The sequence below is a fragment of the Ambystoma mexicanum genome, chromosome 13 (genome assembly GCF_040938575.1).
Source record: "Ambystoma mexicanum isolate Mex_15411 chromosome 13, UKY_AmexF1_1, whole genome shotgun sequence".
Lineage (NCBI taxonomy): Eukaryota > Metazoa > Chordata > Amphibia > Caudata > Ambystomatidae > Ambystoma > Ambystoma mexicanum.
This window is the reverse complement of record NC_090938.1, coordinates 617,366,343-617,383,491: the sequence shown is the minus strand read 5'-3', so window position 1 is coordinate 617,383,491 and position 17,149 is coordinate 617,366,343. Positions and strand designations below refer to the sequence as shown.

At 43.6% G+C, this 17,149-nt stretch overlaps 1 protein-coding gene across 2 annotated transcripts in view; it reads left to right on the top strand.

Moving 5' to 3' along the window:
- Positions 1 to 3,009: 3,009 nt before the first annotated feature.
- The window catches only part of KLHL10 (kelch like family member 10), a 146,733-nt gene continuing 132,593 nt past the window's right edge, over positions 3,010 to 17,149 (top strand). Inside the window, exons 1-2 of one of the 2 annotated variants that reach the window (XM_069634502.1) lie at positions 3,010 to 3,118; positions 11,948 to 12,437. In XM_069634502.1, coding sequence (XP_069490603.1) covers positions 12,018 to 12,437 — 420 coding nt within the window. In that variant the 5' untranslated portion in view covers positions 3,010 to 3,118; positions 11,948 to 12,017. Of the gene's footprint in view, positions 3,119 to 4,317; positions 4,620 to 11,947; positions 12,438 to 17,149 lie in introns of those variants that run through there. The other variant, XM_069634501.1, reaches the window with a different exon arrangement.

Sequence of the window (17,149 nt, the reverse complement as noted above, 5' to 3'; positions counted from 1 at the left end):
CATTTTGTCTACAAATTTTAAAATGAAATATCTTTTCATTATAAATAAAAATAAAAGTACCAGTGGGGGAGACATATATGACATCCATTTAAGGCTAGGACTTCATGCTAGATGGGACTTTCATGGAGTCCAGTCAAGTCACAGCTTCATTAGGATCCAATGTAACTTTCACACCCTCGGGTAGAAATAAATTCAAGAGGTTGGCTCTATTCAGGATCGCCTTAACACCCAAAAGCCAGACCTTGTCTTTAGCACTTTTGAAAGACCTCCTAATCACCAGGGTTTCCTTCGGGTAACCCGGATATATAGAAATTGGGCTTCCTTTATAATAGGCACTCCCTTTGTCCCTTGCAGCTTTCAGAATATCTTCCTTCATCCAAGTGCTCATAAAAGTGATCAGGATCTGCCTGGCTTTCAGACCCTCTTTTCTTCCAACTCTGTACACCTGATCAAAGTCCTCTATGGAGATACAATCAAAATTGAAGCACTCCTTCAATAGATCTCTTCTCTTCTCTGTTTTACGCAGTCCCGTGATATCTTCAGTCTTCGTGTTTCTGTCGCGCCCTGATGCTTGCGAGCTGCGGCACGTTATAAATATATAAATAAATAAAATAAATGTCAATCACCAAGGTTGATAAATTCTTGTTGGTTTTCTCTGTCTTCTCCCACAAGTCTTACGTTCTTGCCTCTCAACTTCAGATCCAGCTCCAGGGCCTTTCCCTTTTCTTTCTGCAACTCTCCTTTCAGGTTATGATATGCTCTAAAACTGGCGACTATTTCAGTGCCCATAGCAGTAGAGCCACTCTCTAAAGCAGAGACCTGGGTATCCATTTGAGAAACCTTCAAATTGAGATCTGCCATAGAAGATTTCACCTCTTCAACATCCTGGGCCACTTTCATCAGGAGAGAGTATATATCTTCAGGACTTGGAATCTCATCCATCTCCGGGATTTGTTTGGGCTTTTTAGGAATCGGATTTTCAGCCGTCTCAATCTTCTTGGTTGAGTTCATAATCACTCTATAATGTTAGATGCAGGAGAAGGCCAGGAGCTACAGGATTAAGCTGCTGCCTCTGCTCCCTGCTTTCTTAGAAACCGGGTTGATTTGTTCTTAAGTGGAAGACAAATGAAAATAGCAAGTGAGCTGGCAGAAGCCAAACCCACACCCCTACTATTCAGTGTTCCTCAAGGTGTGTGTGTTTCCCCTTGTTTTTAAAACATCTATATGATGTCTTTTTTTTCATATGTTGGAACAGGAAGGGATATTGTTTGTCAACTATGCAGAGGACACACAATGTGTCATCTCCATTTCAGGATCATATAGGGAATACGAAGAAAACATCAATAACATATATCAAGCTATCAATAGATGGATGGTCGTGAATGGTATGACTTTGAATTGTTCAAAAAACTGTGCTTCTCATGGTCGGGACCAACAATGGACTGGCTAGGCTGCGCCCTTCATACAACAGTTTTCGTATAGATAACTGTATAATTGAGGTCAAGAAGAAAGTAAAGACTCTGGGCATTTCCCTGGACAAGAATATGAACATGAAGTCCCAGGTCAATAGTCTTGTTTCATCTGCATCCTATTTTATTAAGCTCTTATGGCACCTACGCCCATTTATATCAGAGAAGAATGCAGAGACGTTAGCTAGAGCCATTAACGGTTCCAAATTGGATTATGGCTGTAGCCTCCTGATTGGCAATGCACAATCTGACCATCAAGGCCTCCAGGTCATTCAAAATAGAGTGGTAAGTGCGGTGGAACGTCTGGGCCGTAGAGATCAGATATCAGATGCTAGACGGAGCCTGCATTGGCTGCCTATAAATGCAAGAGTGCGCTTTAGGATGATTGGAATGGGAAGATCATTGAGATCCAATAACACAAATTTTCTCAGTAACGCACGGTGCAAGTTAGCTAAACCGCATAATGGCGCATTTAATTTTGCATCCCCAGCAGCCTGGAATGCTTTGCCCCCAGACATTAGAAGTATTGAATACACAGAAGTCTATAAGAAAAAACTGAATACGTTATTATTCTGTTAGACTTCTCTGTTTATGGCTTAAGTACCTGCGGATAACACACACTAGTTTCTTTTAGCTTGATGATATGTCTTGTCAGCAGTTTGTGCATTTTCTATTTTTGCGCCCTTAAGCTCAAGGGTACCGGGAGCACATTATAAATTCTTAAACATAAACATGTGTTAGGTTTGTTATCTTAAGGGGATAGGTGTATTGTGATGACTTCCGTGGTGCATGTAGCCCTTGCCTACATGCACTGCAGTCATTATGTGGCTGGCTGTCCTATGCCCGTGACAGCCAAGAGGGCATTCTTTGAATCAGTCCTCGTGGCTGACACAGACACAGGGAAAAGGCTGTTGGGAGAGCTGAGGTGGATGTAGTGCCAGCGAGGCTCACTCTAATGACCTAAAGCTAATAAAGGTCCTTAAACCTTCATTGGTCTCCATCTGGATTCTTCAGGTGCCCTGCAGACCTCAAAATCATCCCTGACAATAAACTTGTCACTCTCAACATTTACTTTAATTTCACAGAAACTCGAGGTCTGAACCAGGACTGGAGGTCATGCTGGCTAAGCACCAAGACTCAAGAATATTTGTAGAAATGTTAGATACTGGCAAGATGTAGGGTGATGTCCCTTGGTGAGCGGTAGTGAACAAAATAACAGGTTTTGCATTCTCCTTTTGTAAAATAGAACATTTCAATGCCCTTTTGGATAAAATATTTTGTAAAACATGAGCTAGGATGGCCTGCAGAAATGAAGGGGGTAATTATTTTAAAAAATAGTAGTTGCATCGAGAGTACAACGACCTCTAACACTTGCATGTGCTCACCTCTGTTTGTGCAATTCTGATTATGTTATGTTTGGGGTGTACTAACGGCAATTAAATCTGGGTAGCCACAGTTTTTCATGCCTTTCTATGCCACTAAACATAAACAGTTGTTAATAATGCCTATGATTAACATGAATCCCTATGGATGCATATTGCAGGTTCAAAAAAGAGGTGAAATTCATATGGATTCCAGCATCTCTATCTGTGGGATCTACTTAAATGACACAGCTCAAACTTTACTGCTGGAGAGCTCGTCTTTGTCAGGTAATTATGATCCAGACATTTTATGGCATAATTTAAAATAACCCACAGTACATGCAGTAGGGATGCCACATACATCCATCACTGCAAAAATTAATAATGGAGTCTTAATTCATAGCCATAAATCCAGACAAAATATATAGATGATAGAGGAGAATGGTCAGACCCAAATCGGCCTTGGTATTTCCCGGCCCAATATAACAATTGACATCCTACTGAGCACCACGCTTTGTCTTGTCTCTCATATTACAATTTCTGCCCTTTTCCCATCCCAGTGTTGGTAAGATTAAGATGCTCATTTTCTCACACAGTCCACACAGTCCAGCTTGAACGATGGTCTTCGCATTTCCAGCCCTTTTTGCTAAGAAAACGTTTCTATATTACTAATGAGACTCACCCAACATTTTGACAAGACCTATTGGCAGTATTGTCTAATGCAAGAGTCTGTAAAATCAAGAAAATACCTTTGTGGTCAAAAACATTATTTGATGTATGCCTTTTAAAGAAGTCAGATAATCAGTAAAAGAAAATGAAAAATGGAAATACTCCATTATAAGATTACCTATTACATTATTTGGATCAGAATGGATCGGAACTAAAAACAAAGTCTCACCTGCACTCAGCCCATATCACTCTGTTTCTTTGTTCTGTGCCACCCTCAGTGGAGATCTGCAGATGGTTGCATCTCTTTTTAGTAAAAATCTGTAAAGTTGCTGGTATAACAAAAAGGAGTAGTGCAATTGATGATAGAGTTCCAGTTGAGTTTGATGCCAGTCCCTAAATCACATGATCATGGCTTCTACATTCCATTGTCTCCCTTTCTAACAGAATTGATCCAAATCATCCGCTGAACTGAAGATCTGAACGCAAAAACAGTAGGCCTTGAACAAAAGGTTGGGTATATTACACTAAAGGTTGAGTCACGTTTGCCGCGTAGCATGCTGCAACATCCACGGAAATGTCCATCCAACTAATTTGGCAGTGGCTACTTCTGAAAGGGACACTTCTGAACCCTTCTGATAGTGATCTTTCATAGTTCTGGGAAAGCTTCAAGTAAATTCCAAGAGTCAAAGGCTATCCAGGGCAATTCCCCTATCCTCCTCGCCTCCAGTCATTCCAGGCTCTGCCTCTGCCCTCTATCTGCACAAGGAAGATTCCAGAATGCAGAACACCAGTTCTCCAATGAGGTCACCATGGGATATGCTCTAGAACTCCTGAGCCATGCATCCAACACAAGAACATGAAGGGTAGGAGAGAAAAAGGCCGGTAGCTCACAACGAAAGAGCCTCCCGTTCGCTGAATCTGCCATGATGGACGTAGAAGAACCAGCTGCCACATCTGGCTTCCACCAGAGCAACATGGAGAGGAAGATGAGTGCCATGGCGTGCACCATCTTCAACGAACTGAGACTGGAGGGGAAGCTCTGCGATGTGGTCATCAAGGTCAATGGAATTGAGTTCAATGCTCATAAGAACATACTTTGTAGCTGTAGCTCATACTTTAGGTCAGTGTGAGAAACATCTGTCTAGCCAAGAACTTGTTTGATGGTGTGTCAAGTGATCTAGTTTGATTGCCCCAATGGTTCTCAGGTAGCAATGGACGTTTCTCCAAAGGGAATTTGCACTTGAGAATTCTGTTTGGGGGACACATGGATCCGCTTGATGCAGCTTTCTCAGCGACATGGGAGGTCACACGCCTTTACCAGTGCATAAGTGATTCCTGTTTCAGCAATCAAGCTTGACACAAATGCTTCTCCAAAAAGGGGCTGGCAGTAAGCTTCATTAAGACGGACAAGCTATCAGTTGGCAGTCCCAGTAAATGGACTGATCCTCCATCAGTCTATGCTCTCATCAATTTAGTGTAGGGGAGGTTTTCTGGATGGACATCAGACAATGGAACATGTTGTTCCTCTAGATGCAGATACTTGTGGGTTTGCCATGAGTTGCATATGAGTGTCACAATTCACTCCCTTCGCTCTCTTTCCTGCCACTTGGGGACCAGATTTGGGGTGTATTCCCTATTGGACATTCCTTTCCAACTTTAATGAGACAATGTTGTGATGATTTGGGAGCACTAAATCCTTATTTTCCATGCCACTTCCCTTCCGGATCCATACCAGGTTTTTGGCAACCAGTATGCTGCTTTAATCAAAAGACTATGCTTCCCAGAATGCCTGGCCCACTACTTTATCTCCACCCTTGCAGGGCAAGGTTAGGTGGAGGACAAGCAGCACCTGTGGCTGGCAGGTGCTAGCAGTCAGTAGACCTAAGGCGTGTGCTTGTAAGCCAGCTTTAAAAACCTGTTTGCTCCAGTCCAGCGCTGGTCATTGATGCAGTGTTCCTGTTGTGACCATTTCCTTGTTCCTGATTCTTAGCTTAGCATCTAGTACCTAGTTTCTTATTTCTTGTTACCTTTTAACTGGATTTCGAATTCAGTGCACTTAGTAGTTTCTGCTTCCTGGATTCACTGTCTGTCTTCTTTTTTGGCATGTGCAGCTCAGTTCGTCTGTGTGCTTTATTCCTTTGACTTTGCCTTTTTCTGCACTGCAACCTTGATCTTCCGACTCCCCTCATTTATAGATTTTCCATTTTGGCTGATTGTCTTTCTGTTGTTGTGGAGTGGGAAGGATTTGCAGTTGTTATTTTGTATCCCTGCTCCTGTTGCTATACTTTCTCTTGCAGTCTATTCCTGGTTTTCCCTTATTATTAGATGTAGTGTGCGATTGTATCCAGCTCCTGTGTGAATGCCTATGTTTCCCTCACTAATCTGTAATCACTGTTTCTACTTGTTGGGGGAGTCTTATGTATTAGGTTATCCTCCCTTTGCTGTTATAGCCTTTCTGGGTCCCTGTTTGAGCAACAGGGTTCATGGGCTTTGCTAACATTTCAGGTGGTATTCTCGTCCTCATGAGTATTGTCTTTCAGTTACCTTATACAATACCATCAAGGGTGTTGGATCACAGATCCTGTCGTTGCTTGTCCTTTATGTGGGTGTAGCGATGACAGTACTTGTAACAGCAATTGTGGGTGAGGAGCTTGCATACTTTCTTTGTAATCATAAAGCACCTAAGTGCTTACCTCACATCACTTTTCATATAATTGTATTCTTATCCTGCTCTACTTGCACCTTCTGGGTTTTAGTGTACATGTGTCTTGGTCTCTGAGTATATTTTGTTTGACTCAAAGCTATTCACTGTGTGATCCTGTGCACATTTTCCTTGCCATACGCACTGCCTTTTCTCCAATAAGTCCATGCCTTTTGTTTAATGGGATACATTAGAGAGCTGTGTGGCATCACCCAGGGGTATTGTCTACAATGTCACCTGTAGTCAGATGACAACCAGATATGTTTACCATTCTGGGGCAATCCATGGACAGCTTTGAGCCCCTTGCCATCGACCTGGCTGAATTGGCCACCTGGGTGGAGAAAATTTGGTTGCAGGTCTGTCTAAAGTGAAACAGAGGACCTTAGGTTATGATGGGTTGCGGTGGTATGAGTTTTTAGGCGGCCATCTATCATGTTGTTAAGTATCCAATTTCTCCAACCCAATGCTCTGTGAAGCTGTAAACTAAAAAGATTTTATTTGTTTCCTATTCATGCTATATTACATGCTAAACTCAAACATCTCTGCTTAAAAGTCTCTTCGATTCACAGGTATTTGGATTACTGGGATGCAATTTTGAAAGGCAACTTTGTACTTTGCCTAATCAGATTTCTTCTAGGTTTGCTGCAAAGCCATGCCTGGTTTAAGTCAGATGACCTTGCCCACCACAGTGCCATATCCAATGTATTTCTCCTTCAGTGCCCTGTACATATTACAACACCCATCAGCAGGCAGTTTAATTATTGGTAGGGTTTTCTGTTTTCAGTGTTTATGTTTTGTTAATTCTGATGGAGGTTCTGCAGTGTTTACAAAAGAATGTAATATCTGTTCATATTGGTTCTTATTCCTTTTGACTATTACAAAATTGCAGACAACTATGTTTTTCTAGTGGATACAAAAAATAATATTGCCTTTATTGCTAGATATTACATACATGTTTCTTTTCAAGCACCTCTGGAAAGTTGTGAAAATGGAGGGAGCTTTGGGCAAATCCAGAGGAGGGGATCCAAGACAGGGAACGACCTGGCCTCTACAGATTTGCCTAGTGTTTGTTTGTGTCGCTTCCACCTGTCAATCTAAGGTGGGGGAGCTTATTCTGCTGCCTTAACTTCAAAGAAAAGCAAGCAGCAAGGGAGTAAACTACCAGGAGCATTGACATTATGACACTTTCAGCACAGTTAATATTTACAGATGGTGGTTGCTGTGAGATGCCATTTTTGAAACAATGATATGGATTAGTAGCTTGGCCCCTGGAAAGGTGGCGTGCATCGCAGAGTTGATCCAGTAGTACCAAGTCCCAATCTGTCCAGTGTCTGGTGGAATCTGCCATCCTGTCCCACCACATTATTTGCATTCTGCTGCCTGAAGTCTGCAAGTAAAGCAGGTACCGGAATGCAAAGCTGAACCCGGGAATGAACCGACCAGCATGAAAATACTTGAGATCTTAGTTTGCCCATTGCTAAAAATGGTTCAAATATAATATGCAGGGCAGAGTAGAGCTGTGGTAAAACATTAATTTGCTGACTCCTGTGATAGGTCAGAAGGAAGAGACCAATATGTGTCATTTTCATAGCTTTTATTTCAAAATAATAAAGAAAAGGCCTAACTTTCCCTTTTCAAAGAGTTTTCCTAGCTAACTCAACTACAGTGCTCGTCGTCAGGATGAAAGTCAACATTAAAAGTCTGTCCTCCGTCTGAATCTAGTCTAACTGACCCTACCCCTATTACTACAAACAAATATGACTCCCTTCTCCTGGATTGCTTCCCAACAAAGTTCTCCTCAATATGTAGTCTTTTACTATTTCTCACAATAAAGTTCTCAGTTCTTTCAAGGGTCTTCCCTAGGAACTTGTGTCCTGTCTCCTTCGATTCTTCAAACTCCTTTCTTGGTTTTCTCTCATAATGGATTGACACGCTAAGTATCTGTTCTGATTCACAGTCCTTATATTTCCTTCATTATTCACACCTTGATTAGATAAAATTGTGAAGACTAGCCACACGTCACATTTAGATAGAATTGTGAAGATTAGCTACAAATCACACCTAGATAGAATTGTGAAGATTAGCCAGTCATCACCTTCAAATAGAATTGTGAAGATTGGCCACACATCACATTTAGATAGAATTGGGAAGATTAACCAGGCGTCACATTTAGATAGGATTGTGAGGATAAGCCACGCGTCACATTTAAATAGAATTGTGAAGATTAGCCAGGTGTCACAGTTAGATTATGAAATTAACCATGTGTATCACTAGATAGGATTGTGAAGATTAATCATGCGTCACATTAAATAGAATTGTGTAGATTAGCCACCTAGAAGTACATGGGGAGCAGCTAATGTACTAACCACCCCACTCATGCTCTCTTCCAACACACCACCCAAGTTCTATACACGCCCACTCGGCTAGTCAATTCATACACAAACACACACACAACATAAGCAAGACTTGCATACAACAAACAATCCTGACACTGGACCATACTCATATGAATACAACAGGCCAGTGCGCACGACCACAACCTTAAATAGCAACCAATCTACACATAAAACACACAGACACTCCAAAATAACAAGCACTCACATACAAGACCACCCAGGCATATATAAAGCATGAGAATGTGTCAAGAACCCATCATACTCGTCCCAGTGAATGGCGAGACAACCAGAAGAGTGAAGCCTGGTTAGGTACTCATCAAACTCGTCCCAGTGAAAGGCGAGATTACCAGGAGAACGAAACTCATTCAGGGACTCATCAAGTTTGTCCTAATGAATGGGAAAATCATAAAAAGAATAAGAGTCAAAAAGAGAGCTTATTTGTAAAACGGGACAGAGATTTCACAAGCTGTAAGCACACCGCATATAATGAATGGAGAAAGCCCCCTCGTCCCAGTGAGAAGTACAGGAACCAAAAGGGGGAGAATTACTGAAGGTTTAATCACACTCATTCCAGTGAGGGGTACACATATATAAAGAGTGAGAATTATGCAAGAACTCATCATACTCGTCCCAGTGAATGGTGAGACAACCAGAAGAGTGAGGCCTTCTTAGGGAGTCATCAACCTCATCCCAGTGAAAGGCAAGGTTACTATTATTACCAATAATAGTCGTCCCTGTCTCCCATATTGGGATGGATATCATTGGATGGCTGGAAACCTCTAGACTGGGTAACAAATATGTCCTCGTAATCATTGATTACACTACCCGATACCCGGAGGCTTTCCCCATGTGGAAGAACACAACCCAACAGATTTTAAAACATTGATTGCCATATTTTTCCAGGATTGGTTTTCCCAAGGAAATTCTAACAGATCAGGGATCCAATTTTATGAGCAAACTCGTGGGTGAGTGTGGGCCCCCAGGACCTCTGCACATTTTGAACCCTGAATATTTAAGAAAAAGGCAACTAAAGGTTACTGAATTTCTTGCTTAAGCAAGTTCTGGCACCTTTTCATGAATTCCTCTTTTTTTGGTGTAGAATAATATTTTAAGTGAGTGACCTAGCCATGCCACCCCTGCTAGGGGTCTACTCCGTTACATATATATATATTACTTCAGAACGATGAAGCCATAGTGCTGCATCAAGTGTTACTTATGATCAGGGAGCAGCTGAAAGTGCTTTCAGACTCGATTAAATTCTCATCCGTGCGCCGCACACATGTCCAACAGAGTCCTATATCCAGCCTCGCCTTCGAGCTAGCTTCTCAGCACTCCACTTGGTCTGTGCATCGTCCTGGAGGGCACCCAACCCTCCCACCTGGGCCGGCCCCATATTATAAGCTAATTCATGACTACTGTTTGCAAGAAACTCGACGGTGTACAACTCCAGTCTTTGAAGGCGGCAAATGGGGCAGGAGTTAGGGATATCCAACATGAATATTCATGAGATAAATTAGCACTCAATAGACCCAAAGTGAAAATCATGTATGTAGCCAGTGGTTATCCTGAAAGCTGGACAGGTGTATTCGCATGAGGGCCAGACTTGTGCACCACCGAACTACTTTATCATCACTGAGCGCATTATTTGTACATAGTAGTGCATCTCCCTCCCACCTACATATATGTAGTCACTGGGCACAGTTACACGTGACCATTTAACACCTACATACCAGACATCTGCCCATTTGAGCACATTTGTGTGCATCCTTATTCACCTTTACAGGACTAATACTTAAAGTGGTTCTGGTTTTGATGTCACCTATCCCACTACTATGCTACACATGCTGAAGGTGAGCAACCAATGGGCTCCGTGTGCAGCAACCAGGGTCGGAATGTGCATAAAATTGTTTCCGGCACCAATGAAAAAGGGGCCCACAGTTGCAAATGGCAATTCATTTCTTTTGTAACAGACTGTTTGACTAGTACTCATGGGGGAGGTTTTTGACAAAATGTGATGCAAATTGTGCATTTTAAAGACTGTTTATTCAGTAATACTAGTCAAAACTGCTAGCCGCATGGTGAAGTAACTCACCAAACCGACCCACATGGGCCAAAAAAGTGACTCACTTTTACCAGAAAAACGGGTCCAGACTAGCATTTCGCATGTTTGGTTTGGGCATTGCCTTATTGCCCTATGGACCAGTCCGAGCCTGGCAGCAACCACAAAACTGGCCATCTGGGCCGGCCTCTGAAGGCTCCAGCATTACTCCCTGTGACTGGTTCCATCCACAAGGGGAACTAACTCCTGTACTCAACAGCAGCTACCTATCTGCCCATGCTTAGGTCTTATAACCCACAGGGCATGATCAGAACGCTGCTTGGATACTTCTGCAACCCACAGACTCTTACTTACTGAGTGTCCCGGGAGGTAGCTGTCATCGAGTAGAGGAGTTTGTTCCCCAAATCCTTAACCTTACGCACCCAATGATTTTGTTACTGCTATGTTTGCACTCGCTCTTTTGAGCTAAAATATTAATCTTTCCTCCAGGACATCTGGGGGTATCAACCACATGGCCACACATATTAGCAACTCACTATAGTCCCTTCCTCCTCCACTCAATTTACAAGGATGTTACTACTCAGAGTTCAAGGTTCAAAAACCACTGTTCTCAAATGTGTGCCTTGTACTACTGGCTCTCTGTCATTTCCTAAATTACCTATATGATTTCTTGCCTTCGCCAGCATGCCACCGGCTACCATACGCTAGCAGTTTAGAATGTAGTTGAGTTTATGTATTCCTTTATAGTAGATTTGTAAGGACCATTCTTTGAACACCACAGCCTTTTATAGTTACAGACTCCTGAACTCCTCCCTGCGTACCCTTCATAACCCCACACTGAGGAAATCTCCATGGCAACAGCACAATCCCCTCCTAGATTTTTTGCTGGCAACATATGTAGTGGAATATCACAGCAGCTTCGGGACAGCACAAAGATCTACTCCTCCGACATGAACGCAAACACATAAAGCCGGACACCATACGCCCACAAAATCTAGACGCAGTGCCACACTCATGATACGCTTGCTACGCATGCAGCCAGCACCTCGATTCCAATCCTTTGAGTATGAAACGGTTTTCCCTTGTAACAACCATAACCATGCATTGAAAATTCAAGTCCCATTTGGGTTCATTGTAGGTATCATGGTGCAAGTTTAGCATAAGGGGGTGAAAAACCAAGTTGAAATAGACATACTTGTTTAGATTGTTCTAATGTGCTGTTCAATACTGTATGCTTTGCCGTTTGCTATTGAATGTCCTGCTGAAAACAATCTGCCTCTTCTTATCTCCAGGGCTTTATTTACAAGTGGTTGGAATAACACAGAGAAGAAGGTCTACAGTATCCCCGGGGTTTCCCCCGACATGATGAAGCTAATTATTGAGTATGCTTACACTAGGACAGTACCCATCACAGCGGACAATGTTGAAAGACTCCTAGCCGCAGCGGACCAGTTCAACATCATGGGAATAGTTAGGGCGTGCTGCGAGTTCTTGAAGTCCCAGCTGTGTTTAGACAACTGCATTGGCATCTGTAAATTCACAGACTACTACCACTGCCCGGAGCTCCGGCAGAAGGCCTACATGTACATCCTCCACAACTTTGAGGAGATGGTGAAGGTGTCGGCCGAGTTCCTGGAGCTCTCGGTGTATGAGCTAAGGGACATCATTGAGAAAGATGAGCTCAACGTGAAGCAGGAAGACGCCGTATTTGAAGCCATTCTGAAATGGATCTCACATGATCCCATGCGAAGGAAACAGCACATCTCCATTCTACTGCCAAAGGTAATGGTGTTCAGAGATCTGCCTGCATTGTAGTTTCTGCCTCAATGCCTCCCCTGCATGATGCACCTATAGGGGACTGTGGCTCTTTGGAAGATGTCATTTTAAGAGCTGCCATTCCCCGAATATGAATTAGTGGAGACCACATTTCATATCTGTAACTCTTAACTGGGCATAATATTTATCTATTCAGGATATACCATTTTTCTTTCAAAGATCCGTATTTGGAAATTAGATCGACATTCCGAATCCCATTTATTTCAATGGAATTCCAAATCAGTGATCGAAATTCGGATTTACCATTGATTTGCGTTCCAATGGAAGTTGAAGAGCAATGCTTTACCATAAGTGCATGAGTGAGTAAACACACGATTGATTGTGAACAGGTATATAGTGCAACCCTGCAATTTAAATTACTTGTGGGTGCTTTCTGATCATAGGGGGGGATTTGTCTGTTTCTTTCTGACGGCCAGTTGGTTTGTCTCTAATCAGCAGGTAGCATGTCCCAATTTCTCATTTTCATGGTTTGAAATGTGTGGGAGATAGAAGCTATTTAGCTCCTGCTTGCAGCCTGACACCAACATATACCAGGAGCTACTTTTGCCTACCCAGGTCAATTGGTGCCATAACAAAATACTTATGTGATATTAAGTCTATGGCGCTCATTACCAGTTGGTGGGACCGTAAATAAAGTGCTGGTAACAAGGTATACAGGCACCTTTCAGGGCTGGCCAAATCCAAGTCTGATGGTAGGGGCTCTGATCTACTGGCAGGCCTGACCTGCTGGCAGATCAGGCCCCTACCAGCAGATAAATTGCCGAATCACCAGAACCATTACTAATGGTGCCGGTTATTCCGGCAACCCCATCCCATGGAGTCCTATAGGAGGTGGCGGAGACAATACAGAAGTTTCCCGGTATCCTGCCGGAATTACCGATGGGATACCGAGGAACTCAGAATGAGCCCCTATATGTTTGGTGATATATATATATATATATATATACACATATATATATATATATATACCTTCATAAACTGGCTCACCACTTTTTCTCACCTTGGTGCCATTATACAGGCACCCTTTGTGGGAATGCTCTGCCATCTGTAAATGTGTTATTGTAAGTCATTTCTGTTCGAAATTGACTTCCCTGTCTTCAAATAAATACAAATACAAAATATATAAAGGAGCACAAACACATATCTAAAAGACACATGAAGCATAGTGGACTATGTATAAGGAACAAAGTTATAGTTTGCTGTATAAGGAACAAAGTTATAGTTTGCATCTCGTGTGGATGCTATGTACTAGCTCCTCGATCCCAGAGGTACCTTCGGTTGACGACTTAGTGATGCCCGATACGTAGGAGCTGCTTTGGTTAACTCTTTATTTCAATTGCTGTGGTACCCTTATCTGCAAAGCATCCATTTGCCCTTTAAAGTACTTATGGTGATGAGGAGACGGGTTTGGTCGGTGGGGTCAAGGGAAGGTTTTAGGGCATGGTGTTTTAAAACATTATAGAGTTTTTTAGGCCTTTATCTGGATGTGCTGGTGAGTGAGGTAGAGGGGCGTGCAGGTGACTTGACTGGTTAGAGCAGTGGTCGTCAAATGTTTTGAGCAGCCCCCCCCCCCGAGCAAATTGTGGGCAGGTTGCCCCCGCCCAAAATGCTAATGAACAATAAGTCCAAATGGCTGTGAACAATCACGTGCCATCAGCAGACCCTAATCCCAGTATAGTCTCTGGGCTCCCTCATCCCATTACTAGCCCAGTCCCTTGGCTCTTCTCACCCCACCACAGACCCTGGGCTCTTCCCCACCCGCTTCCACCACCGTCCCTTCTGACCCGGTCCTGAAGTTTCCTCCCCAGCGCCCCAGCTCCTGCATGGAATCGGGAAGCAAAAGCTTCCTGGTTCCTGCGCATGCAGGAGCCTGAGTGTGAGTACGGAAACGCCAGCTCCAGCCTGCTCTGTCTGTATGTGCGAGGAGGCGCAGGAGCTCCCTGTCGCACATACAGACATCCAGTTCCCCAGCCAGCATGTGCAGATGGCGAGCTGAACTGTCAAAGGGAGAGGGATAATCATGCAAGTGTTTGGAATCACTGTTACCTAGTGGAATATAAAAAAAAGGGAATACCAGTAAGAGGAAAAAAGAAACAATATTAAAACGAAAAATACTATGAAAAAATACTATGGAAAGAGGAAATAATTTACCGGTTCACCTGGGCTCAGGGGGATACAGAAACAGAGGGTGCATATCTGTTTTTCGACCTGGTTGTAATACATATACCCAAAGAAGATTATAATGTATGATATATGCATGGCTTCTTACTGTTGAACTGACCTGACCGAACAGGCTACCCCTATGTACCAGTGAGGGATTTATTCCATCACATCTTCTACACCTCTGAATTTGAAATGCAGGGAGATGCAGTGGCTTACCCCAGTCTATGAAAGGCAAGACATCTGATCTTGGCTTCATGTCCTGATGAAGGTCTAAAAAAGAGAGGGACATGACTGTTAGTCCCATGACCGAAAACACGTGTCGACTGTACAAACTGTTTGGAATTGTAACAAACTGTGAATGACACCAGTATCAAGGATAGGGTCAAAATATGCTATATAAGTACTTGTCAAAGAAACGTGTAACATATAATTGTCTTCATACAAAAAGATGGAAAGCCATTGATGATATGTGAGTGTGTATGAATGAATGACAGAGAATATTTGATTGTGAGCCCAACTGTGTATAATTGTGACTAAAATATTGATGTTATGCTATTAATATGTATTAGTACGATAATGTACATAATATATATAATTTTTGTATTGATTGAATAAAATTTGTTTATAATGTATTAAGTTAGTAAGTCTTGTCATCCCTCATCTACTGGTCCACCTCATTATTTCTGTTAGTGATGCTAGCAGGCCCTGGCTGGCTCAGGTGCACTTAGGGCTGCATCTAGTTCCAAGGGAAGCAGAGAGGTATTGGATCTGCTATATATCAGCCTTGCGTGTACTTTTGCTAGCATGGTACGGGGTAGAGATACCTGCAGGTGATGGCACCGCACATGGTGCGAAGTTCCATTACACAGTTTGCAGTTTGGACAGTGGGTGAGGGCAGGTAATCTGTGGCGATGGGCACAACTGTAGCGGGGGAAATATGCAGGACAGGCTGGGGCCAAGCTCCCACATGCACAGATTGCAGTGTGTTCCTCAATACTGTTGTGCACAATGTTTGTATAGGAGATGGGTACTTCCAAGGCACTAGGCTCACAAAGAGATGGTGGGATTGTGTAGACTGGGTGGAGCGGGGGGAGAAAAAGGCTTGGGCTTGGTGAGGGGATGTGAAGCTCACAGGCAAGGCGGGCAGAGCGACGGCACCCATCAGGCCAGGCAAATGGCACAGCTTTTGCGCTAGCACGTTGCAGGTGACCTGGTTTACCTGACTCGTTGTACATGGAACAGGGATACAGTAAACTAGTGTGGGATACATTAGTTAAGATATGATATGATGTAGCATGTATAACGCGCCTGTACACAAGTGTTTCTAGATGCAACACAACAAGGAGGGGGAAACAAAGGGAGGGCAAAAAAACGATCTTACTAGGCCTTGTGTCATTCATATTGTGCAAGTGCGGGGAAGAGGGAAATAGAATTGCCAGAGGGGGAGGGGAAGGGGGAAATGCAGTTAACTCACAAGTGCAGCCAGCGGGTGGCTCATAAGTGCAGAGAGAAGGCAGTGTAGGGTTACAGATACAAACCCTTAAGTGCTGGGGAGCCTGGAGGCAGTGCAAGGGCAACTGGACATGCAGGAGCCTGGGCCCGAGTTCAAAGGGTGACCGGTGCGCAGAGCAGTCAGGTGCATCAGCAGGGAGAGGAAGGGAGAAAGCAGAAGCAAAAAAGAAGGTCTTGAGTTGCTTTCGGAACGGTGGTGGTTCTGCTCTAGTTTGAGAGAGGTGGGAAGGCTGTTTCAGAGGAAGGCCCCAGCCGAGGAGATAGATCTGTCCCCAACTCTCTGCTTGGAAAAGCGTCTGACCCTCAAAGAGTTGGAGGTGGATGAGCGGAGAGCTCGAGAAGGAAGATGTTTTGGAAGAGAAAGTTGTAGTTAGAGCATTACCAGGCCCCAGAAAGCCTTGTGGGCGATGCAGAGAGTCTTGAACTTAATCATTGCAGTCATGGGGAGCCAGTGAAGAGATTTCAGAGCTGGAGAGATACGATCCCTGGGCTTGAGGCCAAGGACAAGTCTCGCAGTCCTGTTCTGGATAAGTTGTAACGGTCAAAGAATAGAAACAGGAAGATTTAGAAAGAGGCTGTTGCAATAGTCCAGCCTAGAGAGGGACAGAGTTCTGGAGACAGTGAGCTTCTGGGGGAAAGTGAGAAAAGGAAGAATACCTCTGAGGATGGGCAGCTGATAGTTTGACTTCTTAGAGACGTCAGAGATGTGAGGAGAGAAAGAGAGGGTGGAGTCAAAGATGACACCATGGTTCTTAGCCTCACAGGAAGGAGCAGGAAGAGGGCTTAGAGTGGGCGGCCAGAGAGAGAGAGAGAGAGAGAGAGAGAGAGAGAGAGAGAGAGAGAGAGAGAGTGAGAGGAATGGAGGGAGTGGGTGTCCCAGTGAGGAGGATCTCAGTCTTTCCGGTATTAAGGCAGAGGTCATTGGCGGCACACCATTCCTGAATTGAGACCAGACAGTCTTGTATGAGAGAAGAAGCAGAGGT